Here is a 26,533-nt window from a genome sequence, read left to right as displayed (position 1 = left end):
GCTAAAAGTTTTTATCGCATCTCCTAGCTAGAGTTTTTAGAGATGAAACCTTGTACGCTCCGAGGTCGTGAAATCAAATTAATCATCGCTAATGTAAAAACATTTTACAGATTGTGCTCGGCATGAGATTTTGAAGATTATAAATATTATCACATCACAATTCTCGTGCATCCTGGTCAAAATTATATATAGCACGTTCTGAATAATCTTAGAGACATGGTAATCACATTATCTTACTTTTAAACAGCTTATAAATAAACAAGACGATTTCATTCTAAATCTAATATAATAAAAAACGTTTAGATAAAACAAATAATGCTTTAAAGCTGCCACTTATATAAGGAAAATACACGACTCGAGCAGAAGCCATACAAAAGACTTCAACGAAGTCGGCGAGTCTGTCGCCTGCAAGTAAAAATGGTTGACAGATAACGCGTTTCAATTTTGTTTGTGATCTCTGGGGTTCTACTTTTTGAATTGCTACCAGGCAGGGATTTACCTTTTCTAACAAATACTACGAAATAATATACCTACATAATAAAATTATGTCTATGTTACAGTCAAAACCCATGATCGGTCAAAACCACTACTGCGAAAATCAGTCAAAAGTAATAACATCTACAGAGTACTCAATAGTTGTTTGACTACGAGTTCAATCTCAAACGAACCAGCCCAAATTATTGCCTTCCTCTCATAAATTATTAATTCGTATCATAAAGGTCTGGCTGGATAGAGGTAGTAAGAATTTAGTAACTATAATGCTATTTATTTTCTTGTTCCTTAAGTTGCATCAGACCGAAGTGACCGTCCAACATAGTTTAACGGTAATCTATTGTAAAAGCGTTACATCAGACAATTCAGTAATTAAAATTTAACTGTCGACTCCAATTTACGAGTGATGTTCCGCTATTTTGTGGGTTTGTCTTTGAGTTAATGACTTTAAAACTTTCGTTAAACTAACACCTGTTTACATCAAATTAACAAATTACAGATCGTTTATGCAATTTGTTTTAATAATTCTTGTGCGCTGCGATTACTCTACGTAAAATTGTAGGTAATGTTTTGTAGAAAAAGTGATATAAGTAAATAAGAGAACGATGCAAATAAAGGACGTCCATTCCTAGCAGGTAGAAAGAGACTTCCTTCCTGCCATAAAGCAAGCAAGATGCTCATTCTATCCGGTGGGTTTGTACCTGAATGAATTTTGCCTTTAACCTTTTCGACACTTGTAGTTTTATAACAGACGCTAATAAAATTGGAAACGGGAGACTAGTTTAAGTTGCTTTAAAACAGTCTCCTTAAAAAAACGTTTTAAATATTTTTATCTATACTTATAATAAATCTGTAGAGAGGTCAATTCTGTACATGAAATATATTTTCAAAATAACTATCAGGGGGTGATTAATGATCGATACTGATGCCAAAAATGCAATCAGTAAAATTTTTGTCTGTCTGTCTGTCTGTCTGTCTGTCTGTATGTTCCTTATAGAAACAAAAACTACTCGAGGGATTTTAACGAAACTTGGTACAATTATTCTTCATACTCCTGGGCAGGTTATAGTATACTTAGGAATTCCCACGAGAGCGGGAATTAGCGGGAAAATCCTTTTGTATGAAAAATCTAAACCGCTTAAGTTAGACGCTTGAAATTTGGCACCTTAGTAAACTTTAAGCTTAGTTACAACAGGATATTGCAAAATTCCCACGGGAACGGGAAGTAGCGGGAAAAAACATTTGTATGAAAAAATCTAAACCGCGTAAGATAGATGAAGGGGGTAAATCGGGATCCACGCGTACGAAGTCGCGGGCGGCCGCTAGTTAAATAATAAAAGTAATTAATTATGTTTGTACAATAAATATTAGGTTTTCAAAAACCACCTTTACACGTCCCAATTTCTTTTTAACCTTACCACTGCTTCAGGACATTAATGTACGCCAGTGAAGAAGCAACGCAACATTCTTGAAACTCACGTCACTTTGCCCTCACTTTTACGAAGAACATTTTACAAAGGGTTTTGTAGCAACAAAGCGACGTTAGTCCGTTAGGTTAACTATGTACCTACTCTCTACTTCCCGTTTATCTTAACTTAGTTTTAGTTAAACAGTTTCACTGGAAGCCTCAGCCTTAATTCTTTCGGTAATAGGCCTAGTACACGTTATTGTACTATTAGTAAAGTGTGTCTCACTAACAGTAGTTAGCTGTGGAGTCAATAGCCAAACCACTTGACACAAAAAGACGGTTGTTTTGTCACTACAATAAGTTTTTAGAGTTCCGTAGAAGAAGAGTAAAACGAATAGCACTAAACATACTCTAAGGCCGGGAAATGTGCCTCACACATTGCCCGAATGCAATTTTGATAATATCAGCAAAAAAAAAATCTTATTTTCTGACAATCTTTCAGTCAGGCATAATATACCATTATATTCATAGCTATCAATCAGTTTATAGACAGCCTTTCAGTATTAATTCGGGTTTAAAATAATAGTTTTGTTTAAATAAAATTATTAAAAGATCCATTGAAAACAGAAACTGAGTTTTAGTATTCAACAAAATGGTACAGCGTGGTACGGAATTCTCTACCAAAAGGTCAAGTTCCACATGGCTTGCTTTCTGTTACTATGGTGGTTCAAATTATTCCCCAACCGTTGTAACTATCGCCGTTTCTGCCTCGTCTAATCCACGCGTTTTATTACTGTCATCATCATTATTGCCAGCTTTCGTATGAACTCATCTCCCTTCACTGTTAGTACCTTCCAGCTATGAAATGGAAATTTAGGCTTAATAAATAGCTGTAAGCTTTACAGTTTGAATATTTTTAAATAGATATTTTATAAGGATTTTTTTTTTCAAATAACTATTTTTCTAATTACTCCGCAAATAAGTTCGCATAGGCTCCTATAGATTTAGGGCAACTCATGGCATGACGCACAGCAATAAAATATCGCACCGCGAAAAAAACAAGGACAATAAAATTCATTAAACATTATAATGGTAGATCGAAACTAATGAGCAAAAAATTATAATAAAAGAAAAAAGATCAAACATGCTGTACTTGCTGAAACTCACGATACATGCAACGCCATCTAGCTATTTGCTATGGTACGAAATACTACTGCAGTCTAGGGTGCGCATTCTACATGCTTTATTTTACGCCAACTGTTATTATGTGACCGCAGTAGATGTCTCTACAATCGTGTTTAAAGTGTAGTATGTATTAATAAAAATGTTTTTAACACATTGAACGCCAACGCGGTCAATGTTGTCCGACACTGCACTTTCCTACCAGGCCAAGTAAAAATTTCAATTTTTTTAAATTTTCGTCGATTGTTTTTTTTTGTTAAATCGTTACATTATAAACATAAATAAAGGATTTTATTAACCTATAGTTGTTTTTGAGTCTCTACATCGTATTATTAAGCGTCGGACATCATTGACCCCCATGGCCCCAGCGAGCGAAAATTCGAAAATCCGTTCCGTAGGGCCGCGCGGTCATTTTGTCGACCATCCCCGCTCGCATCCAAAAAAAAAGGAGAATAACCAAAAAAATAAAGAGTTGTACATTGGTAGGTTTTTGATATATTATATTACGCATAAATAGGAATATTATAAGGTATAAAATGAGAAACGAAACTAGCAGGATAAGTCTTAAATAGTGATTAAAAATAATAATAAATTAATCGATGATACCGTAAAAGGAACGCTAAAAGTGAAATTTTTCAAATTGTTTTAATTATAAAAGGTTTAAAGGACATTGTCAGAAACCGCCTAAAAAACCGCCCAAAAACATTAACCCATCATAATTATTTTCTATTTTTTTTAATACATTAAGCACCCTTTCATTCTAATGGACACTTAAGCATTGAAAAATTAAATAAATAAGTCTTTTAACGTTTATTCTATAATACTATTACAACTTCCGGACGTTTTGGTGCGTGGCATGGTCTAAAACCTATCAAGTTCCATTATTTTTGCCGATAAAATCTGTACGAGGCATTACCGTACTTTATTGCTGGGAGTCCATGTATAGTGATGTTCCTGCGGCCATCATAGACAATAAAATATCGATTTTGAAAATAAAATAAATCGATTAGAAGACTAGATTTGCGTTAAAAGCTAAAAAGATATTGACACTATTACAAGAAGCTTTCTAAAGTGTCCAACTGGTCGAAGGTCGTAAATAAAATGAAAATAATTAAGACCATAAACTGATATTCATGGTATCATAACTGTAAAAGTGTCAGAATCCGATGTTGAATCCAATGCCAGTTGAAGTGAGAGAAACATATATCAACCTAGTATAGTTGCCAGTCTCTTATAATCTATGCCAATGAGGGTTTTCGCGATTGAAAAATCCGCGAGATGGCAATACGTATACGCGAGGTCCAAATGCTGCATGATTGGTGGATTTTGACATATCTGTCAATGTCATGTCAAAAATAACCAATCATGCAGCATTTGGACCTCACGTCTACGTATTGCCATCTCGCGGATTTTTCAATCGCGAAAACCCTCATTCATAGCGCATGTATAATAATAGACCAAATGAACTTTTATAGATTGTGAAAGAGAAGATAAAGATTTTATTATTTTATTAAAATTGCCACGAGGTAGTTTTTCAGTAGAAACCAGGATTGGATAATCGCTACAGGCAAGTATCAGAACATTTTATAAATATTTTTAATCGATTATATCCTTGTGAATCGTTTTAATAAATTCTCATTTTACTTTTTCAATTAAAACTTTTTCAATCCCTAGTCTTGTCAAACTGTCATAATGTCAACAAATTGTAAATGTCACGTCAGTTGACTCAATTTCAGTGTTCTGTGCGTTTATTGTATTTTTATTTCAATGAAATAGTGCTAAAGGGTTAGTACTAAAAGTGAAAGCCTTTTTTCAGAAAGAAAACCAATGTGGTGCCCTTATTATTCATACTGTTTGAAAGTTACAAGTCAGTGATACAGAGTTGCCGCCATTATAACTCCGTAGTGATACCATACCAAAGAAGAAGTTTTCCTAAACACTTGTGTTATTTTTATATGTGATCAAATAAAAAGGATTAATTCTACTGCTCAAATGGAATAACTTATCCCAAGAGACCGAATATAAAAAAAAACCTCTCCATAGAAATTATCACCATCACGAGAATGTGAATTTTTTTGAGAATTTGATATTGGTCCTGTAAGAAAAGTAGTTGTATTTCAGTAGTAGAATCAACCCTTCTTGTTTCATCAGCAAGAGTAACTATAAAAACGCCCTGTAGGTAGGTATTATTAAGCTGAAGAGTTTGTTTAGTGTCAAAGACTGTCACACAGTGTAACATAAATTGGCATATTATGATAATGAACATAAAAACTTAAATAAATATTTATGTTAATATTTTTTCTATTTATTTATTATCCCAAAGCTTCACAGTGACAGCTGAAACAGCAATACTGTTGTAAAACTAAACTTAGAACAAACTGTTACAAATATTTTACAAATTAAAATAAAACCGCATGTTGCTTTACTTTCTCGTATAGGTAATAAATGTAATTAATGGCTAGATTATTAATGTTACTTTGTTACCCTCAATAGTGAGGAGATCTTATAAAATGGTAACCCTGATTTTCATTGTCATTCAAGTGCTCTTTCTTCGCATAGGCTTCTGTGATTTGGCCAAGGGCCACACACATTGCGATAACATTATGCGACATTGATTTGACAGCAGCGGAGTGAAGTCTTGCGACTATGCAAAATGATACCCTGTAATCGTAGCGCATATAGACATAGACGGGGCGGGGCACATAGCTCGTAGAGCTGATAGCCGCTGGGGCAGGAAAGTTCTTGAGTGGCGACCACGAGCCGAAAGACGTAGCGTGGGCAGGCCTCCCACTAGGTGGACCGACGATCTGGTCAAGGTCGCGGGAGGTGCCTGTATGCGAGCGGTGCAGGATTGGTCTTCGTGGAAATCCTTGGGGGAGGCCTTTGTCCAGCAGTGGACGTCTTTTCGGCTGAAACGAACGAACGAACGATACGTATTACCGCTATTTACCAGACATTACTATTTATTGCATACTCGCCGGATTACACGTAGGAGCACGCGCGTTACAGCTTCGGCCTTGCATTATTATAAGATCTTGTTCCGCCCTTTTTCGAACTTCCTCCGTGAGGATATCCCCGCCGAATTCTATGATGAACCTATCAAAAGTCATATTCTGCAATGTCAACCCACCACAAGGTGGACCGACGACCTGATAAAGGTAGCGGGAAGGCGCTGGATGCAGGCCGCTACCAACCGTGCGATGTGGAAGTCATTGGGGGAGGCCTATGTTCAGTAGTGGACGTCCTGTGGCTGAAATGATGATGATGATGATGAAATGAATGAAAATGACAAATCTTCGAACATGTATATACCGTGCCAAAGTAATCATATAATTTTGGCACCTTAATAACTATTGCCGTTTTTGTTGTAAAGATCATGCAGCGCTACTTGCGGATATTATTGGAAAGAAAACTATGTGGGCTCTAGATCTGAAGCCGCTTTAACGAACACGAAGTGCTCATACAATGCGGCGTATTTTCTTCCAGTCTTTAGTCAGGAATTTAGTCGAATTAAAACCCCGGTTGAACGTGATATAGCCGCACTAGAATACGATGCTTTTTTGCATAATCGCAAGACTTCGTTCCGGTGTCGACCGAATGTTATCATGATGTATGTGGCCCAGGGGTTACTGTAGCCGCTAAGGTTTGAAACTTCTTGCTTAAAATATTGTAGTCTTTGGCATAGACTACGACGGTAGTCATGGAGATAGGAGTTTGTTATCTCGTGTCAGATGTAAATGGTGAAAAGAAAACTCATGATTCGTGTTATTTTTATGCAATATGTAGGTTTTTTATAAAAGTGGAACCCCGAGTGATCTCCAAAACCCATTCTATTATTATATACGATTCGGCTTCGATATCTATAATACAATAGGAGTTTATTTCATGTGTCAGATGACAAGGGTGGAAACAACCTACGATTCATGTTGTTTATTTACGTGCAATATGTGGGCATATTATAAAAGTGGAATGCCGAGTTGTATTTCTAAAACTTGTTCTATTATTTTATACTATTTGGCTGCGACTCGGCGTGACGACAATACAAAACATTTTTCGCGAATCGGTGTTCATACATTCACACAATACATTAGACGCCATGTTGTCATAAACGACATATTATAAAATCGCTGTGATTTAATATTCTTAATCATTAATTTTATGGCAAGTGTCCATCAGGAATCATTGTTGTTACACACAGAATCGTATTATTTCGCTTTCGGGTAGTAATATGTCAAAATTGTTGGTTCTTAGGCGAACAATGTATGGAGAACGAACATTGTCCTTTTATTTTAAAAATTGAATTTATCAATAATTCGTATAAAAGTTGTCCAAAACTGAGCCGTCCCAGCTATGGCATTGTCAGGAAGGCGCTACTATCAATACTGAACTATTAGTTCCGATTTTTGCCTCGTTGGACAGCCATATAATTATGAAATTTACAGGAAGGTGCTACTAACAACTGGGTTATTAATCCAATTTATGCGACTTGACGTTTAGAAATTGTTTGACTGTATTTTGAATTTTTCATCCATCACTGTAGTCACTTTCGATCGGTTCTGGTGATGCGAGGGGTTTGTTACGTATTTGTTTTAAGAGAAATTGAATAGAAATGCGATGCGGGAATAGAATAACTGTGTGAGTTGCCGAGGAAGGAGTTTACCCGATATATTGAGATTATATGAGACTCATGCACTGACCTGGTAACAGCGACACCGGGCTCCCTTTCCCAGTTCCAGCACTCCTCGTGGCAATCCAATATCAGAGGGCGTCGTTCGAACAGCGAAAAACACTGCACTTCGCACAAAATCACCAAACGATAGAATAAAATAGTTTTTTGTAGCGGCGTAGATGCACACGTGAAAAATGGAGTATGGGCAACGGGCAACTGTCTTTTTTCTTTCAAATGATTGGTAGGCGGCACAACAGTTTACGCCGCGGAGAAATAGATGGCGTTAGACGCCAAGGAACTTTGGCGAATGGTCGGGAAGATGCACGCATGTATACCAACAGTAGAACATGAGAACTCTTTGTTGCCAACATAAGCGCGCAAACATCCTCCCCGGCTTGAAAATACTAGGGATTTTCAAAGAATATGATGCAGAATTACTAAAATAAAGTTAAGATCAAGATTAAAATGTGACGGAATATATAATACTGGTTTTGGAGGGCAATTAAAGCAAAATATATAAATATAAGACAAAAATGTGGTATGTATAAAATATGATATAAATATGAGGTTGTATGCGATTATAACTGTGTTTGCTATTGAGTAGGAAGTGGGCATAATTTAACAACAGGACGCTTATAAGTTCCAGTTGTTGTTCTTACTGAAGCGACGCGAATAATCCCATCCTTACCAGGATATACTTGTTCTATTATGCCAGTGGGCCAACGAAGAGGTGGTGTATCATCATGATGTATGAGAACAAGAGTCCCAGGACTGACTGGAACAGCAGGTGTATTCCATTTCTGTCTTACTTGTAAAGTATGCAAATAGTCTAAGTGCCACCTCTTCCAGTAGTCTCGCACTAATTTATCCAAAAGGGATTTTCGATCAGAAAGACGCATTGATGAATTTAGTTCGCTTACAGGTAAACTTTGTAAAGGTGTAGTCATTAAAAAATGCGCTGGAGTCAAAATATGGTGAGGTTGATCGGCCAACAGACACAACGGACGCGAATTTAATAGACATTCTATCTGAGTTAGGACAGTTAAGAGCTCTTCATAACAAAGCAGCTGATTACCGATTGTGCGGAATAAATGCGTTTTTATACTTTTTATATTTGCCTCCCAAATGCCGCCCATGTGGGGAGCTCGAGCAGGCAAAGTACGCCAAATAATCTTGCGATTGTCAGTTAATTCATTTTGAAACGCGGTACACGTTTCATGCGCGAAAAGGAAACTGTAAAGTTCGTCCAATTGTCGTTTAGCACCGATAAAATTGGTTCCGTTGTCAGAGTACATACATGAGACAGGACCTCGCCTGGAAAGAAAGCGCTTAAAAGCGTCTAGAAATGTTTCAGTACTCAAATCCGAAGCCAATTCGATGTGTATTGCCTTTGTAGTTAGGCACACAAAAAGGCAAATGTAAGCCTTTTGACTTTTAACACCACGTCTACGTGTAAGTGTTATGTTAATAGGCCCAGCATAATCTACTCCAGTGTGGGTGAAAGCTTTAGCTTCTTGAACACGAGCTGGAGGAAGGCTTGCCATTATAGGCGAAGGATGAGTAGGTGCGACCTTAAAACAAAAATTGCATTTGCGAACACGCTGTCGGATAATGTTTCGAGCAGATACAATCCAATACCTCTGTCTTAATAATGACATTAAAAGATGCGATCCAGTATGACAATTAGATCGATGACAATCATCGATGATGAGATTAATGATGTGATGACTACGAGGCAGCAAAATTGGATGTTGATTTTCAAATGGAATGTCAGCGTTAGTAAGGCGCCCACCAACACGGAGCAACCCGTCATTGTCGATAAACAAATCAAGTTTTCTGAGAGATGCGGAAGGCAAGTTACCATTGGATATGTTTTTTATATCTTCATTGAAATATTGTTTCTGTAGCGTACGAAGAAGAACGAGTTCAGCAGATTCCAGATGAGGTGCTTCGATTGAAGGTGAGTTAGGTATCTTTTTTATAAAGCGTAAGACATAAACAGTAATGCGTTTTAATTTTTTCCAGGACGAAACCCGGGTTGCGAGCTCAAGAAGGGGGTGCGGCGATGCGTCTACATCGGATACAGCAGTTAAAGTAACCGACGGTCTCATTTCAGGTATATCATCAAGATGAGAAGATACAAAGGGCACGATCGGCCAATCGGCGATGGGAGATTGAGCCCATAAGGGGCCATGCCACCATAATGATTGCGCGATTAACTGCGAAGGTAAAAGACCTCGCGAGACACAGTCACTGGGATTATCAGATCCGTTTATATGAAAAAAGCGGCCAGGTGGCAAATTATCGTGTATTTTACTAACACGGTTGGCGACAAACATTTGCCAACGGTGCGGCGATGAATGAATCCACGACAGAGCGATAGTGGAATCTGAAAAGGCGAATATTTCATTTATAGGGTAGCGATTATCAAATGCGGCGTGAACTCGGTTAATAAATTCAGAAAGAAGCAATGCGGCACACAATTCGAGCCTAGCGAGCGTTATAGTTTTGAGCGGAGCGACTTTCGACCTTGAACATACTAATTGTATAGAAATGTCACCGTTCGGATGCGTTACATGCAAAAAAATTACACAGCCATATGCCTTAAGACTGGCATCTCCGAAACCGAGTAAGCGGACAGTGCAACCTGCTGATATGCCCAAGTGGCGCGGTATTTGCAAACTTGATAAAAGGGGCAATTCATTTTTAAATTCAGTGAAGCGGTCAATAATTGGTTGAGGTGGTACTTCATCCCAATCAATTTTAACGAGCCATAAATCTTGAAGTAAAAGCTTGGCGTAAAGTATAACAGGCGCAACTAAGCCGAGTACATCAAACAAGCGAGCAATAGTAGATAAAATCACGCGTTTAGTATTATTAGCGGGAGTTTCGTTAATTGTGAACGTGAAAGTGTCAGTTACAGGTAGCCATTTCAAACCTAGGACCTTTAGTGTGTCGCTATTATCGGTGAATTCAATTGCGGCGCGATGAGACTCAGGCAAATGAGCGAGAAGTTCAGGCGAGTTACTGGCCCATTTTATTAGATCAAATCCACCGGATTTAAACATTGCGATTAGGTCATGAGCTAACTGAATCGCGTCATTTGCGGTGGGAACTGATGAGGTTAAATCGTCCATGTACATTTCGTGAGTGGCGACCTCTGCAGCGCGAGGGAAGCGATCCTGTTCCTCAAGAGCCAATTGTCGAATTGTGCGCATAGCCAGGTACGGACTCGAGCGAAGACCGAATGCGACCGAATTAAATTGGAAAATACGAACAAGTTCGTCTTCATTAAATCGGTATAATATTTTTTGATATTTACGATCATCATCTGCTAAAAGTATGCGAAGGTACATTTGTTGCACGTCAGCAGTGACGGCTATTTCAAATTGACGAAACCTTAATAGCAATGTAAATAAATCAGCCTGCAAGTTAGGTCCAGTCATGAGTAAATCGTTGAGCGAAAAGCCAGTGTCCGTTTTGGCGCTGGCATCCAAAACAATGCGCGTTTTAGTCGTAGTTCTATCGGGACGAATTACAGCGTGATGTGGGATGAAGTAACCCTCACTCAAAGCCACGGATGAGTATGGTATTTCAGATAAATAACCTTTTTTTAAATAGTCAGAAATTACTTCATTATACGCCTCACGAAGTGCAGGCAGCGCGATGAATTTACGCTCAAGTGCAGCTAATCGACGCTGAGCACCAATATGCGAATTACCTAATGTTTTAGGATCCCCTTTAAAAGGCAAAGAAACAATGAAACGGCCAGAAGAATCGCGCGACACTGTCGATAAGAACTTGCGTTCGCACTCGCGGTCGTCCGGACTGACGTCACAGCCACCACTAGTAACCTCCTCAATCTCCCAAAATTTAGTTAAAGACTGATGCAAATTGTCATTTATTAAAAGACCGAAGGACCAGGCTACATTGCCAGGTTCGACGGAGCTAACCATTTCACCCACAACAATATAGCCAAGAGTAGTTTCGAGCGCGTGAGGGGCAATGACCGAACCGTCAGCCGGGCGCGATGTCACAGTAGGTATAATCTTACCACCGAGTAATAAATGTGGGAACAACGGTGCGCCGAGAATTGCGTGAATATCGCCAGGTAAATTCCATAAATCATCGGCGAGTGGGATATTCGAAAAGTCGTCGATTATGCTTGCGTTAACAACGCGAGTAGGTAGATAGTCAGTAATATGTTCGACTACCAAGCATTTTACATTATATTGTGCGTCAGAGACGCGAGACTTAATTGTCAGCGAAACAAAACCTAAAACCGAGGTATCGAGCGACCCTACAGTTTTAATAGTCGAATTAATTAGCGGTTGAATATTCAAGTTCAATTGATTACAACATGAAAGCGTTACAATATTATTTTGCGATGCACTGTCAATCAAACATCTGATAGTTACGTGTTTACCATTAATAGGTACATAAACTTGCGCGGTAGGTAGTATTGTCGTAGAATTGTTTTTATGTGAGGTTGTCAATACGACGCCCGTCTCGTCCTGATACGCGCCTAAACATGTGACGGAATTGTCACTGGACTGCGAGTGCAAGCACACAGAGCGCTCCGGCTGCACAGAGGTGGTTACGGGCGGGGCCGCTGACTGCGGAGGCGCCGCGAAAGGTGGTGAATGCGTTGTAATTTGATTTGTATTAATGCGAGTGGATTGCGAAGTAACCGGGGTGTCAAAATGCAACATAGAATGATGTTTTTTATTACAGATTTTACACAAACTTTGAGAACCGCACTTTGAAGTATTGTGACTTGACCCTAGACAATTAACACACAAATGATTTTGTTTCACAAATTGAAATCTATCTTTGATGCTCATTTTCTTAAACTCGGTGCATTCATAAAGACGAAAATGCTGAACCGATTTACAATAAATGCACGTATTTACTTTAACATTTTCCGATGTGTTGTCATTTGTTATGGCAAAGGTATGAGACACTCTTTTAGCAATGTTATTATTATTAAAGCGCGGTCGCGGTTGTGTCTGTTGAACCGAAAACGAAGATGTTCGTTCTAAGACTTTAATATGATGGCGGATGAAATTGATAACATCTGAACTCTCCGGTATGTTTTTGTCACGAATAGATGATTCGAATTGTTGCACAGTTTGTAAGTCTAACTTTTTTAATGCGATATGCGTTATGATGAAGTCAGGTAAATCATCGATATTTAATTGTCTTAGCGCGGCAAAAGATGAGTTAAGGTTTTCTATAAAATCATTTAATTGAGATGGCGAACTGTTTGTTAATTTAATGTCCAAAATGTTATTCAAATACATGGTGCCTAGTGCACGTTTATCTTGATATTTAGTTATTAGAGATTCCCAAATAGTGGGGTAATTGACCTCATTCGGTATTATGCCTGCGAATGTCTTGAGCGCCGAGCCACTCAATTTACCTATCAAATATTGCACTCGGTGCGCGTTGGTCAATGCTTTGTTGTTATGCACGTTTGTTTTGAATGATTCGTAAAATAGCGGCCAATTATTAGGATTTCCGTCAAATGAAGGTAATTCGATCGGGGGTAATCTAATTGTATCACTGTTTACAGATTTTGTTGATGAAGTATGTGCGGTATTTGCCTGACATTCAACAATTGATGAACGCGTTTGTGAAATGTATGAATAAAGCTCCTCAAAGGATGACCAATCACTAAAATTGGGAACAGCTACGGGATTCAACTCCATCTCTAAAAGATTATGCTGATCGCAAAGCGAATTAAATTCATCATACAATTTTGGTAAAGTTGAACATGACGCTAAAATGCTTGTTGAGACTTAGTTATTTCTTTTGAGATCGAAATATTCTTTGCAACAGTAAAGATTTCATTAATGCGAGCGAAAATGGCTTGCTTTTTAGCAACGACAAATTTTAATTTTGTAGCGGACGCCATTTTGGACGCCGTTTCAAAGCGAGCGAGTTTGCGTTAGATGAAAAATATGCGTAGTTTGAGCAAAATGCGATGCGAAACACAGTTATAGATGCGTTAAAATGTATATACCAATATAATATATAGGTATTAAAATACGTAACAAGGATTATAGCGTAAATAAATATAGAACGGGGCTGGTTAAATCCGGCTCGAAGGACCATAAAATTGGTGATGCGAGGGGTTTGTTACGTATTTGTTTTAAGAGAAATTGAATAGAAATGCGATGCGGGAATAGAATAACTGTGTGAGTTGCCGAGGAAGGAGTTTACCCGATATATTGAGATTATATGAGACTCATGCACTGACCTGGTAACAGCGACACCGGGCTCCCTTTCCCAGTTCCAGCACTCCTCGTGGCAATCCAATATCAGAGGGCGTCGTTCGAACAGCGAAAAACACTGCACTTCGCACAAAATCACCAAACGATAGAATAAAATAGTTTTTTGTAGCGGCGTAGATGCACACGTGAAAAATGGAGTATGGGCAACGGGCAACTGTCTTTTTTCTTTCAAATGATTGGTAGGCGGCACAACAGTTTACGCCGCGGAGAAATAGATGGCGTTAGACGCCAAGGAACTTTGGCGAATGGTCGGGAAGATGCACGCATGTATACCAACAGTAGAACATGAGAACTCTTTGTTGCCAACATAAGCGCGCAAACAGGTTCCTTTGTCAAAACAATATTGAATTGTCAGTATATCTACAAATAATCTATAAAAATATACCTACTTAAAATTAAAAATAATTACAATGACAAAGCTGATTTAACATGCCAATAATTTAACCTACATGAATAATAAAAAAAGTTTTAGAATAGAGTATAGATAAGAGAAAAAAATTTTTTTCATACATTAACAAATCTATTTTTCTCGACAATCGTACTAGGTGTAAGCATCTAATAAGTACAATAATTTATGCCACTAATAAGGTTTTAAATGGCATAAGTTTTGTAGCTGTACAAAGAACTTAGTACCTGTACCAGCCCTTCATACAAAGTGGTTGTTCAACAATGAAAGTGTTTTTTTTTTATTGTCCTGCACTCCTGCATAATATAAATTATGTAAAATAAGTAAACGATATGTTTAAATTAATAAACCGTTATTATCTTGCTAAAGAGTTGATACATTTGCAAAAATGCATTGTATAATTACCATGTTTCATTGCGCTACCGTTATCCACATTTTTTTTTCTAAGTCCGAGCTTTACTTGAGAACCAAGTGACGTACACTAATCTTGGGAGCCGCGCGGGTCAGCTTATATGAGAATTATTGAAGAAATGCTGTCCATCGGCTCAATACAAAGGTTTGAATATAGGTCTGACTCGCGGTCATCATTGTCCGACGCGGCCCGAACGGAAAGTTAAAGTGTCGCCCATCATTGTCCCCCTGTCCCCCATGGCCCGAACGGAATAGTGCCATTTTTAGGCTGGCAGCGAAGGTGTTAAATGTGTAAACGTTGAAAAAATTAAATCTTTAACAAATGTAAACTTTTTGGAATGAATAAATTACCTAACTATATTTTTAGTCATGAAAAACCATACGGTAAGATAGGTTTGTTCATCATACTTCATAGGTGTCGCTAGTTTATAACTGCCTAACTCTACATTAAAAAGACCCTTTGTCTTGTTTTCATAATACTGAAATAGGCACGTTTTTATGTGTTATACTCGTTTGCCTCCTATCACATAAAAAAAAAAAAAAAGGTCCCTGACTGTCGTTTAACACCTACTACCCCAAAGTTTATTGTAAAACTATAATAAAGAAGGTGTTAAATAATGTGACTAGTATTACGGACTCTATAAGGATGCTGTAGTGATTTGCATAATTATTTTAGTTTATAGAACTATTATGGTTATATGAAGTACGCGTGTACCTACTTCGTTTTCATTTTGTTAAGAAATCGGTCACGTGCATGAGAGACAATTTCCTACATAATGAATATCATGTCAACAAGCATAGAATTTCAATTAGTACATTAATGGTTGGAAAACGACGTCTATGAGTAACATAACGTGTCTTATACTTTAATGTCTTTTAGTCCTTCCCTTACGCGTGGACGTGGGTCCCGTTTTACCCCCTTAGGTATTGAATTTTGCAAAATCCCGCCTTACTGAGTAGGTACGTAGGTGACGTTCTAAAAGGAACCCCAATGTAAAATTTGAAACTTCCAGCACTTGGAGTTTCTGAGATTTCGTGATGAGAGTAATTAAAGAGAAGATTCCACACCCTTTGAAGGCATTCAGTGTTAGTTAAATTTCTTAACACCTGCTTTAGTTCATGGAAGAAAGTTCTAACTGCAGTTAGTTCATATTTCTATCCAGGTGTCGTTAAAAGTAAAAGTTGCCGGTTTTGCATTAGCTCTATGGGTACTAAACGCTGAATATTCACGCTCCAATCAAGATTTGCACCTATTAGAGTTGTAAATGCTCATTGCCTTGGAAATTCCACATAAAGTCAATATTTTGCATATCGTCTAGCTACAACGTTAAGAACACGTGATAATATAATCTTGCTTCCTCATCGTATCAACTAAGGTTGCAAAATAAATAACTCGACGAGAAATAAAACCTAGACCGTGACCGTTAGGTTACGTCAGTTCAAGAGTTTAGAAATGATTCACAATGTACACAATAAAATGATACGTTCAAAGCATACAAACGCGAATTAAAATTGCGACGAAGGACTAACCTTAGCACATCTAATAATCAATAAGGACGCATCTAACAGTTTGAAAACAAACAAACAGTTTCAAATGTGTAAAACATTTTGGGAAAAGTATTTCGCTAATTTAGAACCAGCTTTGTAATCATTGATTCAATTTGTGCATGACCAAAATGTAGCCAACAAAATTACGCTGACATTTCAAATTATTTCGTCAAGCCTTTACTTACGCCATCGCTATTACTGGCTTGTAGAAAAACGCTCTATTAGTTCGTTGATTAAGCTAGATTAAATTAAATTACATGCACTGATGAAGATGCTTTTACCTGGGTTTGCTGGCGTCCTGCGACGTCTAGCCGAAGCCCTCCTCACAACGGTTGACACCAAAGAATCCATCTCACTCCCGGAGTCCCACCGCGGCCTTTGCGGCACCGGCCGGAGGACTCGTCCGTCATCCTCCGTGTCCCTGTCACTACTCGTCGGGGGGAGGTTCGACTCGTCACTCTCAGGCGGCACCTCCACTTTAACCTCTCGGTTGAACGCACCGATCATCGCCACATCCCTAATGTCATCTGAACACGTGAAAGGATGGGTCAAAGTCCTCCGTATGTTACTCTTCCTATGTTTCACTTTCACTGACCCCTCGGACAGAGATCGCTTACTCAACTTGCCATCGGATTTTGTGTCCCCCCGCGTGCATTTCAAGTCGGACGGCGATAATGATTTCTTTCTAGAGTTCCGCCTTTTGTTGCATCTTTTTTGTCGGCTCGATTCGCGTGTTGTCTGCATTGTGGCTGCATTGGGATCTGCAAAGAAAGAAATGTATGTTAAATCATGTGAACCATCCACTCGCGGGAATCATGGCACGATCAATTATTTGATAACTGGTTGGTAATAAGTATGGAAAGGGCAAAAACTTGAAGGTGAATGTAATTTTGCGAGAAACTGATTTCATGCGAGGTCATCATTATTTTAACAATAAAAACAGTAATTTTCTATAGTATGGTAAATCGGATAATACGACTTGTAGATTTGCTGACTAGTAAGAAACAAAAGATAGTATTGAGCTTGAGACCTAGTTGAAAATAATAATTATTGGACAGATAAAATCCAAACCTTGTGATAGTTTACGAGCACAGTTGCAGCTACTTGCATTTTATCATCAGCAAGTTATGCATTTCAGATTGAGATTAGCCAAGGCAACCGTTTTAGTTGGTTTCATTTGCACACAATGCAATCCAATCTTTACTCCGTGGGCACATTTATTATTGTTGATTCATGAATAAATTTTGTCGAGTTCCGTTGTACATAAAAGGTGAAATTTGAAACCTACTAGTGTAAATAAGGCGTATGCGGCCACTGGTAAACAGTTTTCCACTTTCTTTACTTATAAACTATAAACTGGATATTTAGTAATGTGGATAGAATTAATAGATCTTTTTGTGAATAATAAGCAATAACTACATAAACACAGAACAAAAATCTGCTCGAGTAGTGTGAATAGATGCTACCCCTGAATAGAATGTACAAAAAACGAAATAATTAGATTTACAAGAGATACAAACAAGGTCCAGTTCAGAATTAAGGGCCCCATACAGGACTCCAAACCCTCCGCTGAACCCCCGACCACCGCCGCAACCACCACCACCTCTACCCCCGTACCCGCATCCTTAACCACCCCCCCTGAGGGTACCGTGCAGGTCCGCACAGGACCACAACGGGTCAACCCTCCTTCCACCCCCTCAACCTCCACTTCCACACTCCCAAACAGGGGAAGGGGAACGCGGTTTCCCCCCAACAGGGGGACCACAAGGGGCGCACATCCGCCCAGAGGAAGGGGGCAGCACAGAGGACCGTACCGAGGGCGGCGGGGCACACAAGGGCGCCGCGGCTCCCAAACACAATAGTCCCCACCAACCTCAACGCCCAAAGGGGATGGCGATACTACAGGCCAACCTACACCACGCTATCGCAGCCTCTGCGGTCATAGAAAAGATCTTCAGCGAAGGTGGCCTGGACATCGCCCTCATTCAAGAACCATGGATAAACGCCGACTCTATGGTAGCCGGTCTGAACAACGCTGGTAAGATTCTTGTATGCGAAAAAGGCCGCAAACCTAGGGCTTGTATCGTGTTTAACAAAAATACTAACTTCTTACCTGTTCCAGAACTTTGCAGCGAAGATACTGTCACCGCGTACGTAGAAGTCAAAGGGCCGAACAGGTCCAAAGTACTCTTCTGCTCGGCATATCTTCCTGGAGATAAGCAAGATCCCACTGAAGAACTGACTAACGTCCTGGAATACTCTAGAAGACAAAAGTCGGAACTGATAGTGGGATGCGATGCTAACGCCCACCATACCATCTGGGGAAGCTCGGATACCAACATGAGAGGTGAGTTACTATCCGATTTTCTTCTATCTAACTGTCTACAGGTGCTGAACAATGGCCACACGCCAACATTCGTAACAAAAACCAGACAGGAAGTAATAGATATAACATTCGCAACAGAAAATGTGTCAAAATGTATAACAAAATGGCACGTCAGCAGCGAGAACTCAATGTCTGATCATAGACATATACGTTTTGATATTTCAGGGCTGGTAGAAGCTCAATATCCAAGAGTAAGGAATCCAAAAGACACCTCCTGGGATATGTATATAACCCTGCTCAGTGAGAATCTAAAGGATATACCCAAAACTATCAAAACACCGGACTCTCTTAATGCCGCGGTCAAAATGCTCAATAATGGCATAATCAATGCCTACGAACGAAGCTGCCCCGAAAAAGAAGTAAAATCTAACAAATCACCAATGTGGTGGAACAAGAAGCTAGAAAAGCTCAGAGCCATCACACGTCGTATATTCAACCGTGCCAAACCGTGCGACTGGGACAAGTACGGAAAGGCCCTAACAGAATATAACAAACAAATCAGAAAAGCCAAAAGAGCCTCTTGGCGACGCTTCTGTGAAGAAATTGCACAAACTAACAAAGGAGCAAGAATTCACAAAATCCTCGCTAAGACCCCAAACAACTATCTTGGACTACTAAAGAAGCCAGATAACTCATTTACGAACACCGAGATGGAGACTCTGGATCTCCTTAGGTCTTCACACTTTCCGGGTTCGTACCAAATCAATACACAAAGCAATACCCAAAGGAATGATGAACTCCATAGGGCTAAATGCTCAGACTGGAATAAGGCCTCCAATATCTTTAGGCCTAACCAGATTAGATGGGCTTTGGAAAAGTTTAAACCATTTAAATCAGCGGGAGAAGATGGCATCTTTCCTGCTCTTCTACAAAAAGGTAATAACTTACTTCTCCCGCATCTGGTAAAAATATTCAGAGCAAGTTACGCCTGGGGTATTATACCAGAACCATGGAATTGGGTCAAAGTTCGTTTTATACCCAAAACGGGGAAAAGGGACTACTCACAACCCAAATCCTTCAGACCCATAAGTCTAACATCCTTCCTGATGAAGGCCATGGAAAGGATATTAGACCAGCACATTAGAGCCAAATACTTAGTGAAAAGACCACTAAGCATCAACCAACATGCATACCAAAAGGGAAAATCTACTGAAACAGCCCTGCTCGATCTGGTCGATAAGGTGCAAAAATCCCTAGAGGATAAGCAAACGGCCCTATGTGCTTTTCTCGATGTTGAAGGTGCATTTGACAACACCCCTATAGAAACCATTCTAAAAGGAATGGAGGCAAAAGGGATTGATATAAGCACCATCAGATGGGTAAAAAACATGCTCTCCAACCGAGTAGTAAACATAACCCTCAATGCTGCAAAGCTTGAATTTCTTGCCACAAGAGGATGTCCACAAGGAGGCGTACTATCCCCACTTTTATGGACACTAGCAGTAGATCAACTTCTTGCTAAGATGGCAGAAAAAGACTATGATACTCAAGGCTATGCTGATGACCTAGTGGTTATCATCAGAGGTCCCTGCCTGAGCACAATTTCAAGTCTAATGCAAGGCGCTCTCAACACCATAAGTAGGTGGTGTAGAGAAAACGAATTATCTATTAATGCGGATAAAACAGTGATAATACCATTCACGAGGAAGAGAAAACTGGAAAAACTGGTAAATCTGAAATTAAACGGAAAAACTCTTCCTTTCTCAAGCGAAACCAAGTATCTAGGGGTAACTTTTGACCAAAAGCTTACTTGGAATTCGCACCTAAACAACATCATTCAAAAAGCCAAAATGGCTCTGTGGAGTTGTTGTCGAATGGCAGGGTCAAGATGGGGACTAAAACCCGCAATCGCCCTATGGCTGTACACAGCGGTCGTGAGACCGATAATAACCTATGCCTCTGCCGTCTGGTGCAGCAAGGTCAACCAAATGACAACAATACAGAAATTGAGCAGCCTACAACGGCTAGCCTGCATCACAGCAACCGGAGCACTATCAACGACACCAGGGGCTGCATTAAATGCTCTGCTTGATCTTATACCACTGCATATGCATGTGCAAAAAGAAGCCAAGCAGAGCACATATAGAATCTGCACCCGCACGAAAGTCAGATGGGCTTCTCAAAATCTGATAAGACTCAAGGAATCAGTACTTGAAAACAAACTTCTGTGCATGCCCAGTGACGACATGCATACGGAATGTAACTTCACCAAACTATATTCCGTAAACATACCTCCTAGAGACAAATGGCTAGAAGGCCAAATGTCATTTAAGGAAGGTAGTCACGTCTGGTACACGGACGGATCCAAAAAGGAAAATAATGTAGGTTGCGGGATCTACGGAGAGAGGCCTAAGCTCAAAGTTAGCCTAAACATGGGGACTGAAGCCTCAATCTTCCAAGCCGAGGTCTTTGCCATAAACAAATGTGCAGAAATAAACTTGGAAAGGAAGCTCCAGGATCAACACATCTACATCAACTCAGACAGCCAAGCAGCACTGCTGGCCTTAACATCCTTCGAATACACGTCAAAATTGGTGCAAACATGCACCGAGACACTGAATGCACTGGGAAATACCAACAAAGTAACGCTTACATGGGTACCAGGACATTCGAATATAGAAGGAAACGAAGTAGCAGATGAACTCGCCAGAGATGGAGCCGATAACCCTCAAATCGGCGTAGAACCGTTCTGTGGCATTACCAAACAACGAGCCACCACGCTACTAACCGCCCTCTGCAAACAAGAGGCTATTGAGTGGTGGAAGTCTACATCGGGACAAAAACACTCAAAAGCACTCATTCAGGGATATAGCAATAAAGTAACTAAAGAACTGCTAAAGTTCAAAAGATACAAAGCCTGTGCAGTGACTAGAATACTGACCGGCCACTGCAAACTAAACAAACATAAATCGAACATGAACATGACCGAGGAAACTCTGTGCAGATTCTGCCATACAGAAGAAGAAACGTCCATGCATGTTCTTTGCTCATGCTTCCCGCTTATGAGCAAAAGAAGTATCCATCTCGGGCGACACATCATGCACCCGGATGAGATAGCAGATATCACGCTCCAAAGAATCTGGAAATTTATAGACTCAACGGGACTAAGCAGTGAACTTTAAAGACAAGGGCTGCCACAATAGATCAAACCTGGTCGAGTTGGCGCAAATAAAGGCCCAAAAACCAATAATAATAATAAATACAAACAAGGTGCCCTCGTTGTTCGTCATGCTATATCATGTGTGAAAATCATCAATTAGCACTGTATATGCTACACCGCACTGTGATATTAATTCATATTAAGTACCTACTCGAAATTTATTAATAGATGCCTAAGATGCATATTAATTACCTCACTGCAACAATTAAAAATTCGTCGTAAATTAATTATCATAGCAAACTTTCTCATTTCTAGTGACAAACGACAGGCAACAAATTAACCGGTATTTGAAAATAAAAAGGAATTCGTAATGACATTGGATTTAATTCTATAATTATGCAAATGTATCACTTATCTACGATTATGCAAATCAACAGATGTTTTCTAAATACATAATTTTGTAGCAAGTCGAAATGTGACACTGGTCTTGTTGCTACAGAAAAATTACCTTAGACGTAGACCGCAACCGCAAACCAAAGAAATATCGTTGATATCACTTCACAAAACAAACACAATGTCCGCTAATTAAAGATTAATAGATAACGAACACATTTTACACGACGATAAGGTTGTTAGTTAGCGCACTAACTTTATCTTGCAAAAAAAATTACGATCACTTCACAGATAAGAAAACTGTTTTTCTTTGGTTCTTTTTTTAAAACGCGCGCTCTTTTCAGCGGTGGCGGGCAAGCACTGGCTCGTATTCAGCCAGTGCAAGTAGGCGCAGGTGGTTTAATTGTTTCAAAAATTAAAAAGTTTAAAGGTCGTCGTCACGGTCGCCACTTCGCACTCGCGAGGTGTTCGCTGTGAAGGCGTCTGTTCTCAACGGACCGGTAAACTGTACTGTCTAGTGCTTGCTCTCCCTCTTAAAATATACACATAGCAGTTATTATTTGATAAAGATTCGCTAGTTATCTCCTCGAGATCAGTTTGCAGCGCTAAATACACGAGTTTCCTTAATTGCTGAAGGTTACGGAGGCAAAATGAATAGATAATTAAACAGATAGCTTCAACGGTTCGCTTTTCACTTGTGAAAAAACATTCGTTTCGGAAGAATTTCTGAAATTTACTGCCGTTGAAAATTGTTACGCCCGTTAGGCACAGTATTTAATAAGTAATTGCTCAAAATATTTCTCATAAAGAAATTAGGTATTTCTAGACAATAGCAGCAACAGTAATGATGCAACACCCGACACTCAAATGTCAATAAATTAAAAGAGTTTGACAGGACAATGCTCAAGGGACCGTGCGCAAGCACAGGTTAAATCAATCACGCAGAAATATTTTCATTAGACTTTGTCGTTTTTGCCGCCTGCCATATTCGTCCCTCGAGTAGTTGAGAATGTTGTTAGAATGTAGCCGGCGCTATAAAAATGTTGTATCTATGCATTCATTTCAACTGAACTACTGATGTGATCTGGACTGGACATTGCCTTATACCACAGCATGAAAATAAATTTAGGATCTACAGATTTATCTGGATCGAGAAATTCGACTATGAATTCTACGGAGTTAAAAGACATTAACTATCTTTATGACGAAGTGTTTTATAGAGCAAGGATCACTACATCTGACATACTCGTTTAACTTTCTTTTCCAGCCCATTCTTTTCCAATCTGAGTCGGTCATCTTTGTACCGGCAGTTTCCACAAAAAGAATTTATGGTTAGGTTGTAACGTGTAAAAAATGTTATAATTTTAGCCGGTTACGGGAATGCATCTCTCATTACCATTAGTATTCCCAGTAATAATTAAGCATTCGTTGAATAGAGAACAGTTAAAGGTAGCATTCGGATCAAGACGACCGCGACGCGAGACCGCGACTCGAGACCGCGACCGGCGACCGCGACCCACTGCTTTATATGAATTAATAGGAAGTGCTGACGGATGCAAGCGACCGAGTCACGCGACGTGTGGGCGTGGCCTGCCGGCTACTTGCGTCGCGCGACTCGGTCGCTCACAAGGCAGTGCCGTGGCGCGACAGATGCAAAATGGCCGTGTTTTCTTCGCACGAAGTCGAAATTTTAATAGAATTAGTAAGTAAAAACGCACCTGTATTCAATACAAGACTTCAAGCTTATAAAGATAATACTGTGAGAGACAATATTTGGGAAAAAATTGGAAAAGCATTAAATAAAACAAGTAAGTTCAAATGATACATATTTTTATTAGAAAAGGTACTTAATTTTATTGTTTACAGATGGATGGAATACAACCGTTTAGTTTAGTAACTGCAAACATACTGAGTTTCGTATGGGTCGCACGACTCTTGTCGCGAAGATTCGTAAGTAGCTGTCGCCCTGCGACCTGCGACCGGTCGCCGGTCGCGGTCTCGAGTCGCGGTCTCGCGTCGCGGTCGTCTTGATCCGAATGCTATCTTATGTCGATAATGCGTTGGAACTATGACAAGCTCACCTTCCCATAGCAGGGCATTCCCATGACTACTCGCAAACAATGGCACTCCTATGGTGTTTTAGCGACCATCTGATACCGTGGTATCGCAGTGTCAAGTGACAGTCACAGACGACACTGTAATAGCGGATGTATGCGCACTAGAAACAACTGGGTAGTGTCAATTGACCAGTTTGAAGTACTGACGCGGCACATCAAAGTAATCTGTGGCAGCTTATGTCATTGCCATAAGCTCTATTTTTCAACATCGATGCTTAAACCATTTTAAAGTACCTAGGTAGGTTCACCTAATAAGGGCTAATGAATAGTACTTTATGATCCACTTTTTAAACTAGCTTTACTCATTGAATGTTGTAAAATTTTGCGCGAAATGTAACATCTTAATATTTTATTTCAAGCAGTAAATCAAATTATTTATTTCTTAAATTACTACACTACACACATTATTAAATATAACAAATTATGATCCAACTTCTTCAATGTAAAGTGCAATATCAATCTTAATAATTAACGATCAAACAAAACAAATATTTTTTTATTGAAAATCTTTAAGTGCCTATTGTGCTTGTTTTGCAACTTCTGTTTCAAAACACATTGTAAAAATTTAGCATGGTTCTTATAAAATATTTTTTTCATACGCAATAACTTCCGAATGATATAGAAATCATAAAAATATAGTATGTCTCTGATGATGACGAATTCTCAGAACAAAGAACTTTCACTTTATCACTTAGTATTATGAAATGATTGACACTCAATACTCAATTGAAACTTAATCGTTGAAACGTGCGATTGTTTGAATTACCTACTATAATGCTTAGACCAAACGCAGGCTTGTACTTAGCTTAATTTTATAATTTAAGCAGCATAACGGGTCTTAACGTTAAGAGTCGCATCTCGAACTAAAATAATAATCGTGGGTTCGATTTCCACATTAGGCAGTTGGATTTTTTAAAGTTATTTATATGTAATTAAGCCTATAATTGGTCATCATCTAAGTAATATAATGTAGGTACTAGCTGTGCCCGCGACTTCGTTCGCGTGAAAACCCGTTTTTGCATCATTTTTCATTGTTGCTCTGCTCCTATTACTCGTATCGTGATATATAGCCTTGAGCTTTCTAACATTGAAAGAATTTTTCAAATCGGACCAGTAGTTCCTGAGATTAGCGCGTTCAAGTAAACAAACAAACAAACAAACTTTTCAGCTTTATAATATTAGTATAGATTACAACAACTAGAACTTCAGTTCTGCTGCCAAGCTTCTGCTATTCTTTACGGAGTTTACGGTATTCATAGGTTAAAAGAGTCTGTAGTTTCTTTTGAAAATACGAGCTAACAATCGTATTTAATTTATCCTATTACGTAAAATAGAAAATTATTATTCTTTACTACGGTTTAGCGAACCTACGAGTTAGTCTTACTGCGGCTATTTTATACCGAACTACAAACTTCCTGTAACTAGAATGAAAACTGGTTGATATAATCTAAGCCGCAGGGGAAAATGGAAACTTCGTTCTATATTTTAATTGAGGAAATCCAGTAAAGAAAATATTTTACTGGGCAATTTTCTACAACAACATTTTTCCTCCAATTTACATTGAGATACATCATAGTAAGTGGCTATAGCAAGTCGTATGCGGGTTGGTATTACGGATTAAAGATGCAGCGATGGAGGGGAGAAAGCCACATAAACACGGACGGGACGAGCGATGCCGTGTTCCCGCAAATTCTCTTTCTTCTAATATTCTTCTTCTTATCGTATCGACAACAAACCTACACAGTGTCAGCCCAAAACTCCGTCAAAAGAGTGGCGTTGTCAGCAGCATTAATTAAATCTTCTAATATTACAACTACATATTTGTTGGTCTCGTTGTTTAGTTTTTGGATTTTTCATACGGTCGTCAGTCGCTAGTTTACGTCAAATAATGATTTTTTATTTCTTTTTTACACTGAAAATGTTGACACAAGTGCCGGTCTGTATTAGTCATGGATATTTGCTATACTGAATGTAAATATAACATTTCAGATAATATTTACAAGTTGGGTCGTTACTATTTTCGTATGTGATCACATTGTTAATAACATTTTGAGATAAACGCGCATTTTCCAAAATTGGCACCTTCAAGGTTTGTTTTCTCTGAACTCTACATTTGGTGGTTATG

At 39.0% G+C, this 26,533-nt stretch overlaps 1 protein-coding gene across 1 annotated transcript in view; it reads right to left on the bottom strand.

The window, feature by feature from the left end:
• Nucleotides 1-26,533, bottom strand: part of LOC135073857 (uncharacterized) — a 99,920-nt gene that overhangs the window by 46,970 nt on the left and 26,417 nt on the right. Inside the window, exon 2 of the mRNA XM_063968080.1 lies at nt 16,694-17,173. Coding sequence (XP_063824150.1) covers nt 16,694-17,156 — 463 coding nt within the window. The 5' untranslated portion in view covers nt 17,157-17,173. The remainder of the gene's footprint in view (nt 1-16,693; nt 17,174-26,533) is intronic.

The sequence above is a fragment of the Ostrinia nubilalis genome, chromosome 8, assembly GCF_963855985.1.
Source record: "Ostrinia nubilalis chromosome 8, ilOstNubi1.1, whole genome shotgun sequence".
In the NCBI taxonomy this organism is placed as follows: domain Eukaryota; kingdom Metazoa; phylum Arthropoda; class Insecta; order Lepidoptera; family Crambidae; genus Ostrinia; species Ostrinia nubilalis.
The sequence above is the reverse complement of the archived record's forward strand: the minus strand, read 5'-3'. Positions and strand labels throughout refer to the sequence as shown.